Here is a 25,802-nt window from a genome sequence, read left to right as displayed (position 1 = left end):
GTTACTTAAGTTCGAAGTTAAAACTTAAAACGGGTGCCTTTATCAATTTTTCTTCCGTAAAATGACAAAAGTGAAAAGACTCAAAACGTGTTATTGGAAGGGGGTGATTTTACCCATCAGGAAGGCACATCACTGTCATTTTTACCTTTTTGTTAAATGCTTAAAAACTTTATAATGTAAAGAAGAGTGAACCGGTTCGGTTCGGTTCGGTTCTGGGTCCCAAAAACCCAAACCCATAACCGAACCAGCTAACGTTGGTTACCAAAAATTGGAACCGGAACCAAACCACCAAACTTTAGATCCGAACTGAACCAAATAGGCCAGTTCGGTTCTTCGGCCTACCTAGACCCGACCCATGTCCACCCCTATCTCAGATATTGTGCTTCAGATTATAACAACTGCTAATGGCACACACGCGTATAGAGAAAAGCAGAGACAATTGCGACCTATTGGTCAAGAGCACAATAAGCGAATCTGATTGGCCCACAACTAGTTTCTTTCCTTTCTCAAATTGAAACACCGTCAATTCAAACAGTGACAAAAACAAGAGAAACAAACAAAAGGAAGGAGAGAGAGAGAGAGAGAGGTGGGGACCACAAGAGGGGACATGAGAGTGTGGAAGGGGAGGCAGAGCGGCATGGGTTACCGTCACTCGCGACAGAGCACGCCACGTGGTACGCATCCCATGTGCCATGCACGTGGCTTCATCCCACGTAGGATACATGTGGTCCCCCACCCTGTCCCCGTTGGGCGCCGTTGTCTCCACGGTGGCTCTCTCCCCTAAGTCGCTTTGGACTCAAAATCACGTTTAATTTTGGGAGTTGATAAATTCGCACCCACTATAGGATAATTCGCACGCCGGTAAAACTTTTCAACGTCAATTCACATTCAAGGGTGCGAATTATCCTACAGGTGGGGCGAATTTATCATTGCCCTTAATTTATGAGTCCGATAATAAGCTTTGGACGGCACCCCCACATTTTGATACTGACGCTCATCTATTTGTCAAACACTTGTTTGATTAAACACACTTGTTGTGAATAACACAAGTACAAGACCGTATGGGAAACCCATTAGAACATTAAATAATTCAGTACCACCTTTCACTGGAGATAGAATTTACTTACTCACCTCAGCAGTCTTCACAACGGAACCAAGATTTTGTATTCTGAAACATACCAGGCCATATACAGACATGCATATAAACACGTTAAAATGACCATGGAAGAAGAGTGGAATTATCATTTAAAACATTTACCGGGTTCAGACTTCTTAGGAACCATGCTTCTCCCTTCTTAGAAACCTATGTACAGGATAGGATGGGATGTACAGCTTTACGAGTGGAGAGAGGTCCTTAATGGCATAAAACAAATGTGAGAAAAATATATGAAGGTGACATAATAAGAGCAGAGAACAAATAGAAATCATGACTATGCAAACGAACTCTGGCGGCCGAATGTGTTCTCTCCACTGTAAGTCACATAGAGAAATCCGTCTTCATCCTTCTTCTCGTCGTATATTGTCGACATTATTGCCCCTACAAAATCAAAACCGACATAGCCGTTGATCAGAATTAGCTAAGATGCTTGAATATGTAATCATATGAAATTGATTTAGATTGTATCAAAGAGACCTGTAGGAGGGAGGATATTGTCTACAAATATGAAGATTGCTTTTTCTGCGCTTAACTTTATTCTCTTGCGAATTACATAGACGAATTGCCCCACAGTCAAGTCCGCCGGGACTAGGTACCTGCATTTTGTTGTTACTGTTATTATCAGGCATCCCCAATTTTGCAATAGAAAGTCATTTAGAAATATTAAGGAGCCCTTTGGCTACCAACAAAATCAGTCCATTTAAAATTTCAGAATGTAAGATGACATGCATTTTTTCTTTGATGGGGATCTCTTTAGGTTGTACTTCTGCCTTTCTCCCTTGTGGGTCTCTTTAGGTTGTACTTCTCCCTTTCTCCCTTGTGGGTCAATAATCTATTGAACATCATTTTGCATATTATACAATTCTCTCCTCTTCCCTTAATTATAATTAGTTTACAAAAGGTTCCCTTAGTTGTTATCATTTAGAAAATCTCGTGGTTTGTGTCAATTCTTCAGAACAAAAATTAATGCTCTACTTAGCAAGTGATTGTGAAGTTTGTGGAAGAGAAAAATGCTCATTGGCACCAAGTTATAGGTGATAAGTACAGTGGGTTTGGGGGGGCTGGGTGAGTAGAAAGCCTTCATTAGGAAACGGCTTGGGTGCATGTTAGTATATTTGTGAGTCCAGAGTCCAGACCCTGTATGAACTCTTAGTTAGGTTTAGAGTGAGAGGGAAGGGACAAGATTCTGGGTAGACGTTTTGGTTGGGAGAGTACTTGTTGTGCCATGCATTTTCAAGCTTATACCTATTAGATAGGGTGGTAAAAGTCTGACTATATGTGGGAAGGAGGGAGGGGGGAGGGGATGGGAGAGTTGTGTGATCCCTAAAGCTTAGGTGAAACCCCAAGCATAGTGAAATATGACACCTATCCGTGCTTCTGTCTCTATTCTTATTATTGTTCCTCGTATTCTTCAGATAGAATAGTGTGTATTCTAGACCCCATCCCCAAGTGATGGTGTTCGCTACAACAGTGACAAAGAAAAAGATACACACGTGTGATCGATTGAAAAGAAAGAAATTCCGACTGAGAAGTTTGTGTGTTCTTTGCAATCACAGTGAATAATCCTTAAAGCACTTAATGGTGCATTGCACATTCTCATATTGCATTTGGATGTACATCATCAAAAGTTTTGACCTCCGATACCCCCTTCAAAATTCCATAAAGAACATCTTGAATTGGAGTGGGGGGCCTTTTGGTGAGATGGGGCAGGTGATGTGGAAGATGGTACCATTCGCAATGGTTTGGCACCTATGAAAGGAAAGGAACAACCGTATATTCGAGTACAAATAGAGAGGATGGGGGAAAATGCGCCTTTCTATAGTGTTCTCGAGATATTGAGGATTTGGAAAGTTATAATGTTTGAAAAAAATAAAGGATTGAAGAGATGGTCCCCACCCTCACTCGGATAGGATAAACTAAATTTCGATGGGCACTCGAAAGGAAATCTTGGGCGGGCGGGTAAGGTGGCCTATTCTGGAACTCCAATGGTCGTGCAATACTCTCTTATTCAATGCCGGCAGGGATTTGGGATACGAACGAGGCAGAATCTCAAGCGCTTTTATAGGGCTCGAAATGGTTTACGACACAGGGGTCTGGACCATTGATTATTGAAGGTTACTCGTCAAATGTCAATGCATGGGCAACCAACAAAGCAGTAGGTCCTTGGAAGCCATCCACCATCACTGATGAGATTAGGGACCTCGTTGAGATGAAAGCAACCAAATCTAATCATTGGAGGCAATCGGCAAACTAGGAATTCAGACAAGCTAGCCAAAGAAAGCCGAAAGGGAGGATATGCTTATCGGACAAACCAAGCAAGAAAGTCTGCAGCAATGGGCACTTTTAGATGGGGGTGGACAGTCGTCGGAAGGAATGTAGGAGGGACTGTTTATGTTTTTATTTTATTTTTAATTCTGTAGATTGATGATCGCTTGGGGGACACCTTGTTCCCTGGGCAATGACTTCTTGTTGACTACTTTGAAGGGGTTATAGTATATTTTATCGTTATCTTTTAAAAAAATTATCCGAACAAAACAAACAATGTAAGTTCAAAGAACAAATAGTTGTTGTAAGCCATACAAGACAAATACTACTACGGAAAAATGCTCACTTTTTCTTATCAATGTTCGGAATGTCACTTCTCTCCGCCTTCTCCACGATCACCTTAAAGTCATAAGGGCATGCCTCTATATAAGTCATTATATGATACAGGAAATTGTTGAAAAATGCTCAAACATTTGAGCAAGGAAGAAAACAGATACTGATCATTCAGAAAATAAAAGGAAGAAAATAGATACTATTCAGAAAAGCAATGTTAACCATAAAATACGATATCAAATCAACAAACAAAGCTGGTTGAATAATCTAAAGCTAATTAAGAGCATACAACAAGGAATTGAATCACACAAAAAAAACTTTCAAACCTGTAATAATATGTATTTGGTAGACCTTCGAAGCCTGATGATAAAAAAAAAAAAACATGGGCATATTGCAAGCATTTTTGGGGAATGATACCATGAGAAGCCTTACTTGGATAAGTGAATAGAAGCTTGATGTGGGCCACCCAAATGATATCCATATGATCTGGACAATTCATTTGGTGGGCCCTGTTGTGGAGATTGCATGGCTAGAATATCATAATTCATGGATAATCACATTTGTCCGATTTGCATGAGAAAAGTTCAAAACTGTAAACAATATGTATCTGATAAACCATAGAAGCAGAGATGCTTTTCTTTAAATGATAAGAAATTTTATTGAGAGAGAGAAAGAGAGCGCCTTGCGACCGAGATGGTCAATACAAGAGAAATAGAAATCACAAGAAAAGGAATCATTGAAACAGCACCCCCAAGGGGGAAGAAAATCAAAAGGCTCTAGCTATGTCTTACCTCGCTAACCTGTCAGCTTTTGAATTAGCCGACCTTCTGACATGGTGAAAGGAAATAGAAGAGGCTGACACCTGCTCTTGAATCTCGTCTATCCAGGAGAAACCTCTATGGATGAGGGTGACTACCCTTTAATCACCTAATAAACGTTGAGGGAATCTCCCTCCACTATCGTCCAATCTAGAAGACTACGGTCAATCATCATGATCCCCTGAAGAATCGCTCTGATCTCAGCTTCAATTGAATTTGTGATCCCTGTGAAACAACCAATTACTCCAAAAGCTTAAGCTGTTGGAGAAGGCATTATTTAATCTTTTATACATTAACACACCCCCTCACGTGTGGCTCCTCTTTTTAGGGTTTGACTACACATGGCAGTTGTGGCCCCTCTTTTGGGTTCCATTACATAAGTATTTTTAATATGAAGGAGTTTTGAACCCAGGGAAATTGCTCTGATACCACGTGAAACAACCAATTACTTCAAAAGCTTAAGCTATTCGAGAAGGGGTTATTTAATCTTCTATACTTTAACAATCCCAACCGGGCCAGAGTAGGCCCACCTCGTCACTCCAAACTTGTCTCTAAGAAGACCTCCTATTCCTACAAGCCCGGGGACCCCATGCTGGAACCGTCAAAGTTAAGTTTCAAACCACATGGGCTAGGTGGCTCTCAATCCTGTTAATTCCTGGCACAGACCTCTCTCTACCCATGCCAAAGGTCATAAGTTAACAAGAACCTAGGGGTGGGGAGATTTTTACGTAGGATATAGTAAGAGAGAGCACCTTTAAGAAGATGAATTGAAGACTTTTAACCAACCCTCTAAACAGCCGAGCGAACCTGTTGTCAGAGGTAAAAACAGGTTCCATACGATCTTTCCTTTTTCCAACATGGTACAAAAGACCAACCTTCTAAGAGATCAATAAGTCTTGCAGGGAACACCCACGATATGCCGAATCTATTCAAGATTCTATTCCACACCTCTCTAGCCAACTTGCAATGGAGAACATGAGATCCAATGACTCTTGCGGCACATAATGCAAAATGGTCTATGATTAACATATGTCGCTTACGCAAATAGTCATAAGAGTTTTGTTGAGGGAAGCTATAGATGTTTATCCACATAACGAACCCAAAAGCGCAAACTCTGGGCAGGGCTTGGATGCTCCACACTCTAAAAGTAAGCAAGAGAGGTTCAAAGCGGAGATGTTATACACATAATGAACCATGTGCGTGTTGCAAGCATTTTGGGGGAATGATACGATGAGAAGCCTTGCATAGAGAAGTGCATATAAGCTTCATGTGGACCACCCACATGATGTCCATATGATCTGGACAATTCATTTGGTGGGCCCTGTTGTGGAGATGACATGACCAGAAAATCATCCTCATTGGATGATCACATCTAACTAATTTGTGCCTTCCAAATGGACGGTTACAAAAAATAAGCAATAGCCCAAATGATCAGAATGATTTTCATGCTATGTCATCTAGAAGTCAAGCTTTTACTAGATGAATAGACCAGACTGAGCTGACATCACATCGGTGGGTGTGGGAGAAGATTCTCATAGTATCCCACATTCCCCTAATTTTCTGACCAAGACAAACACTATAAAGTATCAACAGTAAAGGCCACAACAAGATCAACCAATACAGAGCCGATAAATGCCACAACATGATCAAGCAAGCACATCTTCCTTCGGTGCCTTGTTGCCCACATGATTTGGATTTCAATGTTGTGACGACTCGATGTGTTTTGGCTGTTTCCTGAATCATTGAGGGAATAATTTCAGAGCTGGTGGAGGCCTCTAATTTCTAAGAGAGTTGTGTTCCATCGGTATGTGGTTCCTTCGGTGATATTTGCGTCCATATGGAAAGAAACCCACAAACCTTTGAAGGGATGCAGTGCACTATAAAGCGATTGCTATGGGAAATCAAGTTCCACAATACTAATTGGGCATTAGGTAAAGAGAGTCTTGACTCTTTTTTATGGGCCATTCCATGTCTGATTTGTTCAGGAAATGAGGAGGAATTTGGGAGGGTATGAGGAAATAACTGAAAACTTAAAGGGGTATTTGACATCTGATTTTTTTCAAATTACTTTCCTTTCAACTAGACTAGAAACTCATCAAATGTTCCTTACCGACGAGTAATATTGAATGTTCTCTTCAATGGCTTCATAGGAAGTTCATTTACCCATGCATCTTCATTCTTGTCGATGCCTACAAATTCATCATGCGCCACAGATTCATAAATATCAGCCACATTAAATACTGGAATGGTATTCACATCCTTTTTTGTGAATGGAATGATATTCACATCCTTTAGCAACCCCACAAAATATGCATCCAGCACAACCTTCTAGATGATGCCACAATGACTGATTTCTTAGATTTTATTTGTGATAATTCCTTGATGGAAACTTTCCTTGCACTGGAATAACATCAATAAATCTTCTTCGACAAACTCACCGATCTGTAGATGTGAGTCGAGTTGTATTAATGTATAGTTAATTGCTGGCTTCTATCTCTTTTACCACGTCTACATTTAAACTCTTCACAAGATCAGCATAGGGCTCTACATCATCGCTAGTATGCGCCTTGACGAACAATGGCACCATATCTAGAACTTAATTTGGGGAATGTCCATAAGGAGTCTCGAATGGTGATCTTCACAACATCCAACTAATCAAGTTTCTATACCAAACTCCGAGGAATCACCAAATCCCATCTAAAAATTCAAATACCCACAGATATCATGGAAATTTTCAAAACTCCTATTTGTAATCCCAAACACAAGTAAAACCCAATTAGCATACCCCCAGGTTTGTGAAATTCATGAGTTTTTAAAAGCCACTTAAAACAACTTAATAAAATGACAAAAATACGTATAAAACAAAAAAAAAAAAAAAACAGTTTTTTAAATGATATAAAACAAGAAAACAGTTCTACTAGTAAAAATTAAAGCGAGCCCACTAAAACTGACATAAAATGTGACTCAAGATTCCTAAAAGCCAACAAAACTTCCTACCTTTAAATAAATAAGATCATGAACGGAAGCCCATAGCTCATTCCATATGGACATGGTGGGGCCCATCTAAAACACCTTTACAGGAAAGAGGACTTTTTATGGGAGTGTTGGATCACAAGCCAGAGATCCCTTATTGGTGCACTCACGTTTTGGCTTTGATGATTGTGAGAGTCCCTAGAGATGGATTTGAAATCAAGAAGTACTGCACACAAGGATTCTAACTGTGGTGTGGCCCACAGCTATCACTTTTCACATGGATACGTTGGAATGGTTGTGGTTAGCCTAGCAATGTCTTACCAAAAGTGGCAGTTAGCAGTTCGCTGCAGTTAAAAAAATGCTAGACCTAAAATAATGTTCATATGCAAGAGCTCAACACATATATTCTATGGACCCGACCACAATTGAAAAACAAATTTTTGGAGATTTCTTTACAACGATAACTCATTTTTACCAATAGCAAAACAATCTGCACCAGCCGCCCCCAAATTAGGGTGACGAAAGCCACAACAGACAATTTGAGCCCACTATATGATCAGCAAAACTATCTACTATTTTATTTGCTTCCTGACAAACCAAAAGATCCAAAATCTCATAGATCTCATCAAACATGGAAATCAAATCAGAAGAAAGTGGGAGAACGGCGAGCTCTCTGTGACCAATGAATCAAGAGAATTATTTAATGCCTAGCAGAATATAAGATAATCTATAAGCCGAGAGGCTCTTCCAAAATTGAAAGCATCACATTTAGACATGATAGTGAAGTCTCAAAAAATGGATTCTTCAAGGAAAGTCCATAAAAACCTAGCTGGGTTGTAATACCCTTGTTACAATAGTGAGCGTCAACTCTCAAGCACATGGTCATGGAGCTTTCAAAATGTTGAAGGATGGGCTACACTTCTCTTTTCCCTTTATTTGTGGGAAAGGGTATTTTTAATGCCCCATTCTAGACAGGCCATCCTATTATCACCTTACAAAAAGGTTAAGGTTAGGGAAATAAACATCTCCTACATGATTTAACAATGAAACTCAACTCAACAAAGCCTTCGTCCCAAACTAGTTGGGGTCGGCTATGATTTAACAATGAAAACAACAATAACATCTCCACAAGCAAATTTCTTTAGAGAAGCTGAGAAGAGGCATTGGAAACTCTCTTCTCAAAAAAGCTTCTTTCTCATTCCCTTAGTCAAGTGCCAAGTAGGGGTGCAACTTGGGTCGGGCTCAACCCGAATCCGACGGGTTCAACCCGATTTTCGCTCAGGTTGGGTTGGCATTCCTCAGGTAGGGTTGGGTTGGGGTTGGGGTTGGGAAATGCCAACCCGATTTAATTTCGGGTTGGGCTAGGGATGAGGACTTGGCAACCCGACCTGACCCGAACCCGACCTCTGTCCTCTAATTTTATCTTGACTTTCTTTGAGTTATTGTATTTTTTTTCTGTTTGGCCCAAGGTGAACCCTACTCAACCCAACCCGATTTCAGGTTAGATGGGTTGGGTTAGGGTTGAGAGATTTAGAGGCGGGTTGGGTTAGGGTTGAGAATCTCAACCCAAGGCTCGAGTTGGGTTGGGTTAGGGTTGAGGGAATGCTATCTTGTGTTGGGTTAGGGTTGGCCTCAACCCGATCCAACCCGACCCGAGTTGCACCCCTAGTGCCAAGTGGGCCAAATTGGAAGAAATGATATCAAAAGGCTCCTTCCCACATCGAACATCCTCTAGAAATCACCAACCCCACCCATGCCTTAGAATGTCCCTGTAGGTCTCACCCATTCTACTAATTGCAACCATCCCAAAAAACCTCTATTTCTAGTCATCCTTAGCGTCTCATCTGACCAAGTCTCAACCCACTTCTCCAAACCCCTAAAGTGATTCCTTCAACTGCCAATGCATGAGAGAAGCCCTAGAAAACTGGCAATCAAATAACACTTCTCGCAAGTCATGCGTGTAACCGTGCATCTAGCAAATGTTCCTACACATGGACCATCCGTATGATAGATCTCCTATCTTCTCAAGAATCAAGATTGACATATTGTCCCAACATGGGCTCAACATCTAAAAATGAATCGTTGCTTCTAAAAAAAAAATCTAAAAATGAATCCACATGTGATAGAGGATGCATGAAAAAAAATGAGAGCAATGTCAATGAATTGACAGGGAGAGATTATGGCCCTCGACCCATGCAACCTCATCCTCTCTAATAGCAAATATTGAAGGGTCATAATTTAGAACAATAACACAGAAATGATGGATCATATGCCTTCTCCATATTCACCTTAGACATGATTCCACACCAGCTAAAAATTGTCCTTCCCTCATGAGTCATGAACCAGTCTTTGTGGAGAGAGGGTGCATAATGAACCTAATAACTATGTATTCCTAAGACATTACTTTCTCTAGTAACTTAAAAACACATTCCGCGCTAGTTCAACCAATCTAAAATCCCACAAATACTCAATTCCTTTTTTTTTTTTGCTTATGTGATGGGTTTTTTAGTGTCTCTGCTTATTCTAGCACTTACTGAAGTCTCATCTTAAATGTCCACCATTTGGGTATGTTTCCATACGTATTCATATATTTTACAAGATTTCGACCAAAATTTCAATCCGAAACCGACATGTTTCCATTTCTATCACAACGGAACACATACTGAAACCAAAACCTGAAACCTTGGAATGGTCTCATACATGGATCCCAATCCTAGCGGCAAAATGAGTGCCTATTGGCATCTAAATCATTCATTATCCTTACAAAAGAGAAAAGTTGCCATATTTGGTGTCTTGGCATGAGTCCGAAGTTATTAATGACTCTCTCTCTCTCTCTCTCTCTCTCTCTCTCTCTCTCTCTCTCTCTCTCTCTCATGTACACACAGAGACTCACTTTTATCTTTCCATAGTCATACATGATTTCATTTTATGTTAGCATCTCCAAATGACTAAGTTTTCTAGCTTAAGCAGTGTTTAAAAACACGTTGACTCGGCTCGGAACTCAGCCGAGTCCACGCGGATTGGTGGTGACCGCGTCATGGAGTCACGGACTCGACGAGTCTGGGCCATCTCAGTCGAGTTCAAGCCGAGTCAAACACAAATCCAGCTTTTTCCTAGAAAAAAAAGGAGAGAATATATCACTTTCTCTTGATTATCTAGGTAAGTGTGTTGTACGCCTACACATAGTAGACAAAGCTGGAGGCATAAAGGTGGCTACCTGACAGCTATTCCATCATGAAGTATGTGTTGTCAACATCTTAATAGTTTTGTCTTAAAGTTGGCATCCCTCTTCTCTTTCTCACTCTCACCCGCCATTTTGATAATGCCACCACAAGTATTATTTTGCAGGGTATGATTTGATGGGTCATCAAATGGACGGTTTGGATCTTGGGATCATCCTATGGTGTGTGTGGCCACATGGTCTAGAATTTTTTCATAAAGTGCAGTACTGCCCATGCCATATGATAATCCAAACCGTCCATTTGATGCATCACATATAGTCCAGAATTTTTCCAAAAAGTGGTGTACTGCCCATACTTTAGGATGATCCAAACCGTCCGTTTGATCCATCACATCTTATATTTTTTATTCATATTTTATATAAAATTATAACTAAGCAACGTCGACCGCGTTCTTGGCCGTGTCCGCGTCGAGTCGACTAGGTTTTTTTTCAGCCGCATTCCGCGTTTTTAAACACTGAGCTTAAGTGTACTCGTTTTTTTCGAAATTCTATTGTTAATCATTCCATGATAGGCAACTCACTATAATTATTTCTTAGTTCCAAATTTTAATAATTAGGTGTCTTTTAAGTCCCTTAAGCTACAGGATGGTTGCGACGGTCTTTTCCTACCAATATACTTGGTTTCTTTAAGTTGTAGGTGTTTAAAATTGGGCCCATAAGTATATTACAAAAATCTTAAGTGATAGGGGCATTTAAGTCGTCTGTAAATAATCACTAAATTTGTTAAGAGTGGGGGTTAGTCGCATTGTACTTTAGGGCCTATTTGATTTTAGGTTAAATTGTTAGAGATAAAAGCTATTCTAGATTTCACCATTTAAAAAAAAGTTATTCTAGATTTTGTATCTATTCAGTGTTTGTACGCCATCTATCCTGCGCAAGCCTTATCCGAAATTCCAAGTTTATTCCGAAAAAGAAGTGCAACTGAAAACCCAAGAAAAAGTAGGAATTTCATGTAGCTAGGGCAAGTCGTGAGAGAGATCAACATCGTATCCCCAAAATGTCTTCTGCCGTATCTATCCAAAAACTATCGTTTTTCATCGCAGAGGAGAGAAGTCTTCGGTGGAGGAAATTTTGCCGGATGTATCCTCGATTTTTTTTTCCGAAGCATATCTCCAACCAAACCAGCCCTGCTTCTTCGTTGAAGCCTTCTAGACTATGATTTGTGGACACGGACACGAGTTTCGCGTGTCGACGACACTGACACGAGTGTCGGACACGACAAACTCCCAAAATTTAGAAACAGGGACACGGCTAAAATAGAAAGTATATATAATCATAATTTGTTGATACGGATTCATTTGTCGAGCTTCGACATGGATATGAGTTGTGTGACATGACAACATCTAAAAATCTAGAATTGGTGACACATACATACACATAAAATTATTGATTATTACACAAATGTGTCCAAACGCCCACATAAACTCTAACACTCCTAGCAATATATTTAAAAGTGTCCAAAGGAGTGTTGACACGGGTGGACACGTGTGTCGTGTCGGACACGACAGGACACATGTGTCCACAATAAATTCGAAGTGTCGGCTAAATCATAGCTTCTAAAAGAGTCCTCCTTCCACCTGAAACGCAAAGTTGAAGAGCCCTCCTTCCGCTAGAATGCAAAGTAATGGGGACGCGGCGGCTTATTTACTCCCTAATCAGTAATCAGTCACTCATAGGTCTACAAACGACAAATCTCACACAGGGTCGTTGGATATGGTGTTCTTCCGGCTCAGAGATCCAAAATTGCTGGATGATGGAAGGAGATGGCCCCGCAGAAAGATGGGAAGCTTACCAAAACAAGACCCACACCATACCCCGAACCACAGCCGCCGGCATTTAACAAACATTGGAGAGAGTTAATTCAACATTAGAAAGAAAAAAAATGCTGACAAACACAAAATAAAACTAATTGAAGGCTAGCTATCCTTTTACAGAAGGAATCCGGTACAACAACTTATTCCGGGTAAAACCTAACCTAAAATCAAACAAACCCATAGGGTACTCCGGAAAACTTGAGGAGTAGCGTGTTAGTACCACCCGACCTGTCACGAATATCGTTCCCGGAAATTGCTCAGCAAGGAAAATCTAACGATATTTTTAAAATAAAAGATCCGGGTTTATATTGGAAAACAGTAAAGATAAAATTATTTAAAAATATAAAATATGAACACTTTTTTAACCCGAAATTAGGATTAGGCCGAAGGTTTTAGCCTAGGATGTTTGGGGGATTTTAGAGGTAACGAGAAGATCGAGATATTTTTTTAAAGTCACGTCCCAAATTTATTGCAATAATTCACGATAAAATCGTGAGAAATTTGCAAAAAATCAATTTCTCGCGATAAATTCATACTTTTATAGTTTTTTTTTTAATGGCGTATTTTTACAGTTTATTATCATTCAAAAAAATCATATTTTTATTGTTTAATCAAAATCTTGTGTTTTTCTCACGATATTTCAATTTCTAACCAATATTTGTGACATAGCACTTGACTTTTAGCTTCCACTTTGAAAACCCAAGTTAGTCGAGGTCTGGGATTTAGCCAAGAAATTCCTCCAAATTTCCATTCTCTTGTCAAAAGGCTCACCTAAGAATCCTTCTCAAGCAGGTAGAACTTCAAAGTGCTAATCGGCAGCTATTTTCCCTCATGAAAATGACCAATATACCCATATCTCATTAAAAATGAGAAAAATAGAATATTTGAAAATTTTATAAAAAATAAAAAAATACTCACGCAAAATGACAAAAATAACCTTATCTCATGGAAAATACTAAAATTTTCAAAAAGAAAATTTTGAATGGAAAGAATCCTTAAATACTATAATATCATGGGAAATGACCAAAAGACCCTTACCACATTAAAATGGAGAAAAGAGTGGAGCAAATTAAAAATCATAAAAAAATCAAAAAATACCACTATATCATGAAAAATGACCAAAATGCCATTATCTCATAGAAATAACCAATATCTCATGGAAAATAAGGAAAAAAGAAAAAGAAAAACAATTCTAAAAATGGAAAAAATCGTAAAATACCTATATTTTATGAAAAATGACCTCATGTTAAAAATTTTACAAAAATCCCCTCATTTCGCAGAAAATAAGTGGCTAGAATAGGCAAGTACAATACGACCCACCTTTTTTTTAAAAAATAATCCAATCATTTATTGGTCCCTGCCATAGATAGGCCCACAACATTTATTTATCTGAACCCACAAAAACATAGCCCACAAAGTTCCTGGGATAATTCTAAAAATTGGAATGTAAAATCTTTTGGGACTTTACATTCTCCTTTTTCTATTCGTCTAACCCATTTTAGTGGGTCCCACAACACTTTTTTATTTGGACCCACAATTGGGTTTCCACAAATATCCTATGGTAATGGTAAAAAATTGGAATGAAAAACGTCTTAGGATTTTCCAGTCCCTCATTTCTTCACGAATAATGTAGAACTTCAAAACCCCAATCACTCTGAAATCCCTACTAAAGTCCCTGCTTGATGAGTCTCAGGCATTCCAATAGTGACCCGCAGCCCATTGGGATTTACTGGAGTGACACACGGTCCATAAGTCCCCGGTCGATTTAAAATCCCGCGCGACTAACACCCATCCCACCCCCCCCCCCCCCTCCCCACGGTTACCACAAGGACCCACATTGCCACGTAAGGGAATCCTTGCATTTTTGGGATTTGAAGTGGATTAGTTACCATGATGAGTTAGGAGTCCTAGTTTGCAACAAGGATTAGAAAAAAAATTTCCAATTTTCTTATGACTTGCATACCCTATAAATATGAAGGGCCTATCGGCCCTAAAAAAAGTTGAATATGAAAGATAATTGACAGTTTCATATGTTGATTGGGTGTCATGCCTTTTCTAAACTGTGATGCTTCATAGTTCAAATCATACAGTGGGATGCCCTAGGAACCCCTTGGTGTGAGGCCTCGGGTTTTCATTAGTGCAGCTCCAACACAACCATATTCCTACTTATAGAAGGTATTTAGATTTGTTTGACAACTATACATTCCTTCTGTTTTCAATCCTTTGTTTACCTTCATTCTCCATACATGCTCTATTAGAGCAAGTTTTTTCATCATTTCTTCACCTGGGACCGTTTAGAATCCCTCTAAAACCCTTCAAACAATTTACTCGATCTCTGATTTTCATCATTGATAAGCAAACCATACAATTAGTTTAAACCTGATTTTTTTGTCTCTTTCTTATTGATGATCCTCATGCAAGCCCTTGATGGTATTCTGAAAAGTTTATAACAGTCAGATTCATTCATTCTTAGGCACATTCTAATCATCCAAGTGATTTTATTAAGCCCCTTTCAGTCCAGTTTAAATCATATTTTCAAAACCTAACAAGACTCCTATTCCTTTACCCAAATTATTACCCATGACCAGTCCTCCCATAAGGTCAGATCCTACAATTTCGATTAAAAAAAAAGCCTTCCCATAGTCGGTCCTACATCAACAAGGAAACAATCGAGGAATCTTGCTAAAAAACAATTCAAGGACAATTCTCACCGGAATCCTATCTGGATATTTCTCCCTGATCCTAGCAGCCTCAGCACGCCTTTTTTCTGCACGTAGAATGACAATGAAGGAAACACCCTAAGAAATAAATATATATTTCAAAACTCAAATCATAAAAACTAGCATATCTATAAGCAAAGAATACATACCAAGGTCATGTTCTTGCTTGAAATAACTTCTTGCCATTTCTCCTACAATTACTGAAAAATATAATCTGTAATAAAAATCATAACTGTCAGACATACACGTGATATAAGCCATTCAAAAAACAACATACACGTAATATATACTTTTGTGGCAATCCGTGAAGAATCACAGAAAACATCTGAAAAAAAAAGGAAGAATAAGCAACTCTATTGAGCCGTTTGGATGAAAGAATTTTATAATCCAGAACAGCAAAATCCTGGATTTTACATGTTAAAACCTGAATTTTATAGCTAAAATCTGGATTTTATAAGCTAAAACCTGGATTGTACATTTTCAGGATTGTAGAATCTAGGTTTTAGCCTGTAAAATCTAGGTTTTAGCTGATAGAATCCAGGTTTTAGCTTTGAAATCCATGATTTTACAATCCTGGATTATAAAATCCATCCATGTATTCAAACCACCTCTATATTTGGCAAAAACATGCATAAAGAAATAGAAACAGGAAGAACATTAACAATCAGGTTTCAGTTTTCAAGAAACGAAAAGTTCATCGACATGCATGACATAATAAAAAAAACTTAAGAGACATAACATAAGAACACAAGAGAACTCCAACCAAACCCTAATTTTTCTAATTCTCTGTACCAAAACCTAACTCTGGCGCTGAAATCAAAACAATCTAATCTGAAAGACAACAGAGAATCGCATGGAAGGAAAATACAGTAATTGAATGACTTCACAAATCAGAAAGATCATAAAACAATTATCAGAACCCTAAACGATGGATCGTCGATTCAGAAATTTGGGAAATAGAAAGCCCTAACCTTTTCTCTGGAAGCAGCTGTCCGCGGGGTTTTTTATGAATGAAAATAATAATGGCGCCTGCCGAATATCTCCTCTTTATACTTATGGTGTGTGCGCATGAAGTCCATTATTTTCTAAAAAAATGTACTTGGGGCCCACTTCATAGGATAATTTGATTTTCCGGGTACAGGCTATTTACGCTGTGGGCCAACAAATGAATGGTTCGCCAGCTTATTAAATAGGGCCTACAAGGGAAAAAAAAAAAACTTGACTTCACCTACACACCATAAAAATATAGGGCGATGATAAATTCGCACCCCCTTATAGGAGAAGCCGCACCCCTTGAACGTCAAAAAAAAATGTTAAAAGTCTAAGTGCGGGTGTCGTCCAGGATCCGATAGGGGTGCAACTTGGGTCGGGCTCAACCCGAACCCAACGGATTCAACCCGATTTGGGTTCGGCTTGGGTTGGCGTTTCCTCGGGCTGAGTTGGGTTAGGGTCGGGAAAAGCCAACCCGATTTAATTTCGGGTTGGGTTAGGGTTGAGGCCTTGGCAACCCGACCCAACCTCCACCCTCTAATTTTATCTTTATTTTCTATGGGTTATTGTAGTTTTCTATTTGGCCCAAGGTGAACCCAAACCAACCCTACTCAACCTGACCCGATTTTGGTTAGATGGGTTGGGTTAGGGTTGAGGCCTTGGCAACCCGACCCGACCTCCACCCTCTAATTTTATCTTGATTTTCTATGAGTTATTGTAGTTTTCTATTTGGCCCAAGGTGAACCAGAACCAACCCATCTCAACCTGACCCAATTTTGGTTCGATGGGTTGGGTTAGATTTGAGAAATTTAGAGGTGGGTTGGGTTATGGTTGACCATCTCAACCCGAGGCTCGGGGGTTGCATTGGGTTAGGGTTGGCCTCAGCCCCATCCAACCCGACCCGAGTTGCACCCCTAGTCCAGATGCAATGACTTATTCGACGTTGATTACTGGGCTTTCTAGATCTGGAAGAATATCAGAGGCGTATGATGTGTTATATAAGATGTTGGAGGGGAATTGTAATCCAATTGTTTGTACTTATACACCAATCTTGCAAGGTCTCTGTGCCAAAGGAAAAAATGAAGATGCTAAGAAGTTAATCGAGTTTATGTTGAAGATGGTTTGTTTTCCTAACAATGTAACATACAGTATCTTGATTGATGCGCTTTGCAAGCGAGGAGATTTTGATGAGGTTAAGATGATGTTGAATGAAAGAGTAAGGATTGGTTGGAAACCTTATTCAATTAGTTACAATATTTACTTGAATGGCCTTTGTGAGGTGGAGAAGATTGTTGAAGCATATGGGCTACTTTAATTCATGATGAAAAATGGGTTTTGCCCTACTATTATATCCAACATTGTAGTCTTTGTAGAGAAGGAAAATTTCTAGAGGCTAGTTATGTTTTTGTTGAATCTCTCGGAAAGGGTTTTTGGCCAGAACTGATTGCGTATTCAGGTTAATTAATGGGTTGGGCAAGAGTGGGCATCTCAGTAAAGGGCTTGAGCTGTTGGATAGAATGGTCGAACAGGATTTGGTTCCAGATTTTGTTGTACAGGGCGGGTTGTTGTAGCAATGGAATTATATGTATTGTCTGTCTTATAGTGCACAAAATGGTTGGAAAGAGATGACTGCATCACTAATTGCAACCTTGAAGTGTGATGTTTTATTTGAGACTTCCATCCCATGACAGGTACATTACTTTCTTTTCTTTCATTAAGGTACATGCTGGTGTTTTCGTTTTAATTTCTAGTTTCCGACATGGAATCTTTGCCCCTGTCTCTATTCTGAGTCTGGAGATTATAGTTGTTTGTTTATTTAGCATGGACCTTACTTGAATTTGCATATCAATTTTAGGAAATTGGTCTCTTTGCTCAATTAGTTAATCTCTATTTAGCCACATCAATCTGTATAGGCATTTGTATATTTGTCCCAAAAAAGGAGTGAGTCCCGTGTTTTTTAGGTTTTATTTCCATCTTCCATGTGTTTCATAATTTTCATTTGCAGTGCACTCTGTCATATGTGAATGATGCGCTTCCGAGGACATCGACGGGATTGCAGGAATCCTGGGGTGCAAGATAGACTACGTTTCGACAGGTCTCCCCCTTGGTGTGGGTAGGCCTAAAAAGAGGGAGTGAGACCAAATAGTGGAAAGGGTTGAAAAGAGACTAGACACTTGGAATCAAATTTTTTTTATTTTGTGCGCGTGTGTGTGTGTGTGTGTGTGTGTGAGTGATTGAGTGTGAGTGTGAGTGTGTGTGTGTGTGTGTGTGTGTGTGTGTGTGTGTGTGGGGTGGGGGGGGGGGGGGGGGGTGGGGGGTGGGAATGGATCTGGTGAGTTGGAATGACGTTCGCAAGCCGACGAGCTGGGGGCCTCAGTATCAGAAGATTAAAAGAAGTTAATATGGCACTCCCGGGGAAGTGAATTTTGAGATATGGAAAAGAAAATAATCAGTTGTGGGTCGAGGTCATCCAACGTAAGTATGGTTCTCTGTACCAGGCCATTGGATATCTGATTATAGATTCAGACACGTAGGTTTGATTGTGTGGAGAGACATATTAAGGCAAAAGTAAAGGTGTAATGAAGGGATTAGATATAGGGTCTACTTGAGGGGTCAAGGTACGATTTTGGCATGACAAGTGGTGTGGAGAGGCACCACCGAAGGATGCATTCTCAGACCTATATGCAATGGTAGTAGACAAGAAGGCATTTGTTAAAGATTGTTTCGAATGGAGGAATGGGAAAATCTCTTGGAAGCTAGACTGCAATTTCTTTGACAGAGAGTTATATAGCGTGGCCATGCTTATAGAGATGTTGGAAGCCCATTACATTGAGAGAACGGGAGATGATAACAAGGTTTGGATCTGATGCTCATCTAGGGTATTCAGCGTCAAATCATTCTACCATCAGCTTTCCCTTTGTCCTAATGCACCGCCTCTGGCCAAAGTGTGGAGTATTCCAGCACCGTCCAGGATGTGCGCTTTTAGTTGGACCGCCTTCGTTGACAAAATATTGACAGTGGACCACTTACTCAATCGCCAGATGTTATCATTGATCATTGTGCCCTATGCATTCAATCAGGAGAACCAGTCGACCAAATGTTTTCCATTGCACAATGGCTAGCAAGATTTGGGGTAGATTATTCAACAGGTTTAGTATATCGTGGGTTCTTCCCTCTAAGCTTATGAATCTCTTAGAGTGTTGGTCCTTTGCACCTTGGCCAAAGAAAGGTAAGATTCTTTAGAAACTGTCATTGCTAACTGTGATCTGTGTCCTTTGGAAGGAACAAAACGCCCAGAGTGTTCAGAGGATTGGTAAAAAGCACTCGATTCTTATTTTGGAAGGTGATAATTATAACCATATCCTGGGCTAAATCCCTGCCTAGTTTCAGGTTTGTTTCTGTTTCCGAGCTGTGGTATGGATGCAGGGAGATATGTGCTAGTTCAGGATCGTTATGGCTGCATTCACAGAGTGGGACCCTCTAGGCCCCTAGTGCCTAAAGCTCAACTTTGACGGCTATACTATGGATAACCTTGGGCCAGCTGGAGTTGGGGGAGTGCTCAAAGACGAGACGGGAGTTACATTGTGGGCCTTCTCAGGGCCAATTGAGGTCACAGACTCTAATAAAGCAGAGGTTAGAGTAGTGTCTCAGGGAATTAGGCTCCTCAAGGTTAGTCTTATGGATCGAGCAATAGTGGAGGGAGACTCTCTCAGGTTTGTCAGGGTAGTCACCCCGCCCCTTGGAGATTCACTCATTGGTTTGATGAGATTCAAGATCGACTGGGGACTTCGTCAATATCATTCCATTATGTCAAAAGATTTGCGAACAGTGACACAGACAGGATAGGTGTAAAATTAGTTTGGTACCAAACGAAAGGGTGTGTAGGGTATGGATGGATTTGAATGATGTTTCTAACGTAGTGGAATTTTTATAATGGGTGTTTTGGGGGATTTGGGTAGAAGATAGGGTGTGCATGAGGTGTTGGTGGTTAAGGGTTAGGTAAAGGTGGGCGGATGATGTATAGGGTAGGAAGAAGTAGGCAGGGCTTAGAAAGGTAAGGTATGGGTAGAGAAAGGTAAGAAATAATCCATCAGAGGTTTTGGGTAAGAATAATGGAGATTTGGGATTCCTAGGAAAGTGGTTTGCCGGGGGGGGGGGGTGTGGACTAAGAAAAATAGTAGAAACGTGCTACCATTCAAAAAATAAAAAGAAAATTAGTAAAAACAATAGACGATACGAAGTAATCTACTTATCTTAAGGTTTTACACCAAGGATTCACACCTAGGAACCACCTCTCCTCTGTATCCACCTTCTGGCATCCTCATTTGACATTTTGGTTTAATAGTCCCTGTCGTACATCTCTAAAGGTAACTCCTCATAGACACCTCCTTCTTCGCTTTCACCTTCATCTTGTTTTCCTCAGTTTTCCTTCATGCCTTCCTTTCCAATGGCCATGTTTCCATCAATGTGGCATTTATATAGAAATGCCGTGATCGACCATCACATTGCTCCTTGATTGCGGCCATTGAGCACCAAATTGACACCTTATCTGAGTTACGTCCATGGGGCTGGTTCTCAATCCTCCCCAGGATCTAGTTTTCATGAGTACGGTACAGACTGCTTTCCCTACTTGCATTTATTACAAAATTTCTTGAAACAAAAGTTGACATTCCGGATAATCGTTATACTTTTCATCATTTTAATCCATGATAATCATCTTCCTTTCGTGCATTTTATTGCAATCCTTTATGAACATTTTGTTTGCAAGATTTAATGTACAATATTCTCAAGTCGGACTATCTATTTGCCTTTGGTCAGATCAGGAGTAGATCTGATTCACTTTTTTCTCTTGTTGAGTTTTGATCTTAAAATTGATTATTGGTATAGAGCTATGCAATTTCTTGAGAACTTTGTATAAGCCTCTTTTTTTTTTTGCTACAGGAAAATGGATATCAATTGCTCTTTCTGACTGCATGTGCAATTTCTCAGGTCTATCACATAATGCAGTTTCTTTTCAACATCAAGTTGATATTATTTGAACTTTAAGAATTCGTATTAAATTTTGCATTGGATGTACATAACACGAGAGACATTGAGTCTTTTTTTCTCATGTTGTATTTATTGAATTCTATCTGCAAGTAAAGAATGGTTTGATATTGAATATGATTTTTGTCTTAGAGAGTACTATTTAGTATTTACTTGCGTTTACAGGTTGGAAATGCACTACGGGAAGGACCACTTATCATTTCTCATGTTGGTTTTTTTGCATCACTATTCTGGGAAGGTGGTTTTCATAATTTAAGCTTGTCTTTTAATTTAAAAAATATGATGTTTATTTTTTATCATGTCAGTTGTTTTCAGCCACATTTCATGCGTGTATGGTATCTGAGTTTCTTTGTTTTACCAATGGATATGCAAATCTTATTTAAATGACATTTATTGCCGAATGTCCCACCAACGGCCCAGTGATTGGACATTGTTCAATCTATAGCAGATAACCCAAAAATAAGAGAAAACCCCAGGTAATCCAAAACTAGAAAACAAAATGTTATCCGTTGGTTTAGTGGATCTCATGCTTTCCCTTTGAGATTTGCCGAGTATTTTGAGGAGATAAAGGACATTTTGGGCAACTCTTCCATATCCTTCCGACATATCAGGAGATCGGCTAATGGGGCAGATAGGCTTGCTAGAGAGGGGGTGCATTTGGAAGATCTTGACCAATTTGACTTCCTTCCACCCAGATATCGGGTTTAATTTCTTCATTTGCTTTTCCTTTGTATTCTTGTTATTTTCTCTTTTCATGCCCCTTTTCTTTTTTGTGCTTGACCATCTCGGACTCTTTTAATGAAATTTCAGCCATTCAAAAAAAAAAGAGGAATTTTTTTTTGTATGCAACAGGTGAATTTTTTTTGTAAATATTTGCTAGTAGCTGTCATCAAGAGGACCAAAACTACTATCCCTACAAGTAGTATATCTTTGTTTTAATTGTAGACTGAAGCATAATATTCAATGTTGCTATGTGACCGCAAGAAACATGAACCTGTTAATGTAGAGATGGGATCTCCTTCTTCATCAAAAGTGGAAGGAGATTCATCTCAGTCAGATGCTACTCTTGGGAACATATTGAATGCTCTTGTACTCTTACATCACAATGAACATCCCACAAAACTAGCATATTGCTGTTTCTTTAAATTGTCCATCTCTAAAAAAAAGGAAAAGATATTGTTTCCTTTTAGAAATGTCCTAGTATCTTCTCACTCCATTGCTATTCTTATTTTTAACTTTTGATCAACATTATGAGATTATTTAATTCTTTGTTTTTCCAGAACAGAATTCATAAAATTTTGGAGAGAAATAAGAAACCTGGGTGTGGGGTGGATATACCAGTAGGTCCTTCGGAAAAATGTCACAAATTAGATGAAAAGGCAAAAGCAGATTGAGATGCAGAAGCTTCTGAAGAATTACGATGAAATAAAGTCCTTGGGTCAGGATGCCCAGGCTGAGGTTTATTACTTTTTTTTTCCGAACTAGCTAATGACGTGTTTGTATCTTCTGAACTTTGAAGCTTTATTTGTTTTGTTTACAATTGGGAACTGCGCCGATAGAAATATTAATAGAATCAGCATATGTGCAACCTCCGCCCAACCAGACTGCGGAAGAATATTCCATCATCCACAACCAACTGGCATCTTGATGCCAGCCCCTATGCGTGCATTTTTTCTGACGGTTTATAACGGTCCTACATATTCATTTATGGTAAATGATTACAACACTAATTATTTAGATAGATACATATCCATTTTTTCTATCCTGATCATGCCTGCAAATTCTCATTCTTCATTGAATTTTGTGCTGTAAATTGTTTCATATAAGGTTCAAAGAATTAGAGAATCACCTTTCAATCAACTAAATGCATACACCTCAATCAATTAAATGCATACATGGCTGAATTGTGCTTTGTGAATTGGCAATATCCAATTGTTTATTCATCTTACCTATTCCTATTAAAGAGCCCCTTTTCATTGTCGATCAAATCTAGGTTGAGAAATGGATGAAAGTTTACTGTATAGTGATGGATTCTTGTGGAGCTACTGCAAAATGATATTTTGATTTCTGGGTTTTGATGAGATGGCCAAAAAAGAAATGTTATGGCTATGAATTGATACTTTATTATGGTTTTTCTTGAACTGCATAGAGGTGACCGAAAGTGGAATTTTTGGCAATGTGTGGCTTCTTGAACTGCATAGAATTGGATGTCTAACAATATCGAATTCTTCATGGATCTACAGAGAAACGTCTGAATACAGTTTTTTTTTCGGTTAATTGATTTTTGATGAAATGGCTGAAAATAGACCCAAACATCCCTAATCCAAAAAATTCCAGATCTCCTAAACAATTCTTTCGAACATTTACATGATGTTGCTTTTAAAGCTAGCCATATAACTGTGATAATATCACCATAAAGCTGCCAATTCTACAAGAAATTATCAATGAAATTTTAGATATCCTAGAAGCGCATATATTACATCTGACATACGGGTGGTTCTAACAAAAAAAGAGGATCCAGGTTAATGGGTTATGGGTTAGTGACAGAACAATTTCTTTACTTTTTATTTTGATTTTTCTCATAAGAAATGAGAAAAATCAAAATCCCAATATATTTTTGTATCTGTTTTCTCTTTTCCTCTTTTTTTTTTTTTTGAATTTTTTTGTGTGATCTTATGTTACTATTCCATTGCTGATATAGTAGTTTAGTGAAGTTCTTGGAACATGAGTTTCTAGAAAAGATTTGTCCAGTTACTGTCAAAAAAGTTTTAGGATTATCTTAATCTAGTGACCTCTTCTAAATAAATGAATAACTTCTGTGGTAATATGGCATTTCATAGTCACACAGTAAAAAGATGCCAATGTAGGGATGATGGATGTTGGTCAAAGCTACTCTCATCAATATTATGGTTGCCATGATCTTATTGCAAACTATACATGCCAGTGTTGTCTTGAAGTGGAGAAGATACAATCCCATGTTGTCGATAGCAAAATGAATTTGGTTTTTTGTGGCCTCACGCATCTTAATGCGGTGCTAATGGTATGTAAGTAGACATCATGTATTGATACAACCAACCCAAACAAAAGCTCCTACTGAGATGTTTACAATATGATCTTTCACAATATGATTTTTTGGGTTTATTTGTGGCTGTATTATATTTCAAGTTTGACAAATTTTGGGTTTATTTAGTTTAATGTTATTGTGCTGGGTATGCAAAAAGCACACAGGATCAACCTAAGGCCATTGAAATTACTCCAATTTTTAGGTTCAAAAGCGGTAGAAGAAACTAGAAACTTCATTGATGATGCCGTAGAAGATCATTTGGCATTATGTCATGACAACATTTCTCCTATTTATGTTATTAAACAAGATCATTTGGCATTATGTCATGACAACATTTCTCCTATTTATGTTTATTTAACAAGAAAAACTCCAGTGTGGTGGTCAGTAACAAAACAACTATCTTTGTAATTAAACTGCACATATCTTTGTAATTTCTTCTCCTCCGTGCAATATCCAAGAGGAAACAACTGCAACTTGCCTAGCCAATGTGTTCTTTAGAATAAACGGCTTCCCATTGCTTGCACATTAATATACAGTTTTTTGTCTTCATTAAAATTGCTATCTTGTTTTTTTCTTTAATAACAAAAAGATATTATCCAAAGTAAGGTTGTTTTACATTAACGATCAACTCTTATGATCATGGTTTCTAGGAATTCCCAGCCAATGAGACTCCAAAGAAATGGATTTGAGCATTTATGTTCTATGCCAAAGAAATAGATTCGAGCATTCATGCTACCATGGTTTCTAACATGCTTTTATTGTTAAGCCTTTTTTTTTTTTCAAGACAGACAATTACATGCTTATGTTCTGAGAACACGATGTTCGTTGTCTAATAAAGTATAAAATTCACCTTGTTTGTTGTACTTTTCTTATGAGAAACAACCCATTTGGTGTGTCAAGATCATCCACAGCTATGGCTTAATTTTACTGTTAAAATTATTCAAAATTTGCTGTGGGTATGAAAATCCCAAAAGAACATGTTTCTTGTACTTGTGCATACGTTTATGCCCTGTTTGTTTAAGATGTGACAACCGATTATGAGTCATATACTGATTGTTGGACTTAAAATTACGCCGCGGGACTGTGACATTGAGAAGAGAGAGTGACGGGAAAGGATAAGTGCTAGCTGAGAGATTTAGAGGATAAGCTCAGAGAGAGAGAGAGAGAGAGAGAGAGAGAGAGAGAGAGAGGTCCTTTTCGCTAGTGGGAGAGTCCAACAATCGGTTTGGCACTCATAATCAGTTGTAATAGTCTTAAACGAACAGTGCCTTGATTTTGTGTCCAATAATCAGTTTTCGGCTCACAACCGGTTATCAAAAATCCTTAAAAAAAAAAAAAAAAGCCTTTAGTTTTTCAAATTTCTAAGATTTTGTTTATTTGTT

The 25,802-nt window shown here is 38.8% G+C and overlaps 1 protein-coding gene and 1 long non-coding RNA gene across 9 annotated transcripts; one reads left to right on the top strand and one right to left on the bottom strand.

The window, feature by feature from the left end:
- Positions 1–1,062: 1,062 nt before the first annotated feature.
- On the bottom strand, positions 1,063–16,378 carry LOC143885020 (autophagy-related protein 8f-like). Its single transcript, XM_077388966.1, has 6 exons — positions 16,292–16,378; positions 15,470–15,534; positions 15,312–15,367; positions 3,768–3,820; positions 1,634–1,752; positions 1,063–1,537 (listed from the first exon to the last, which is right to left on the bottom strand). The coding sequence occupies exons 2-6, from the start codon at positions 15,504–15,506 to the stop codon at positions 1,431–1,433; spliced, it is 372 nt and encodes a 123-aa protein (XP_077245081.1). The 5' UTR covers positions 15,507–15,534; positions 16,292–16,378; the 3' UTR covers positions 1,063–1,430.
- A 1,030-nt stretch (positions 16,379–17,408) lies between these two features.
- LOC143883518 (uncharacterized) lies at positions 17,409–24,711 on the top strand. 8 transcript variants are annotated; one of them, XR_013252405.1, is made up of 5 exons: positions 17,409–18,001; positions 21,252–21,299; positions 21,522–21,594; positions 22,642–22,814; positions 22,928–24,711. It is a non-coding gene; the product is annotated as an uncharacterized LOC143883518 (long non-coding RNA). The 8 variants fall into 8 exon arrangements; XR_013252407.1 differs by lacking the exon at positions 21,252–21,299 and having other exon boundaries at positions 22,637–23,066; positions 24,197–24,711; XR_013252404.1 differs by having other exon boundaries at positions 22,642–24,711.
- The last annotated feature ends 1,091 nt before the right edge of the window (positions 24,712–25,802 follow it).

This window comes from Tasmannia lanceolata, unplaced genomic scaffold, assembly GCF_043159265.1.
Source record: "Tasmannia lanceolata isolate RefF3 unplaced genomic scaffold, GAP_Taslan_0.1 ptg000008l, whole genome shotgun sequence".
NCBI lineage: Eukaryota > Viridiplantae > Streptophyta > Magnoliopsida > Canellales > Winteraceae > Tasmannia > Tasmannia lanceolata.
Note: the sequence above shows the minus strand (reverse complement) of the source record. Positions and strands in the feature narration are given on the sequence as shown.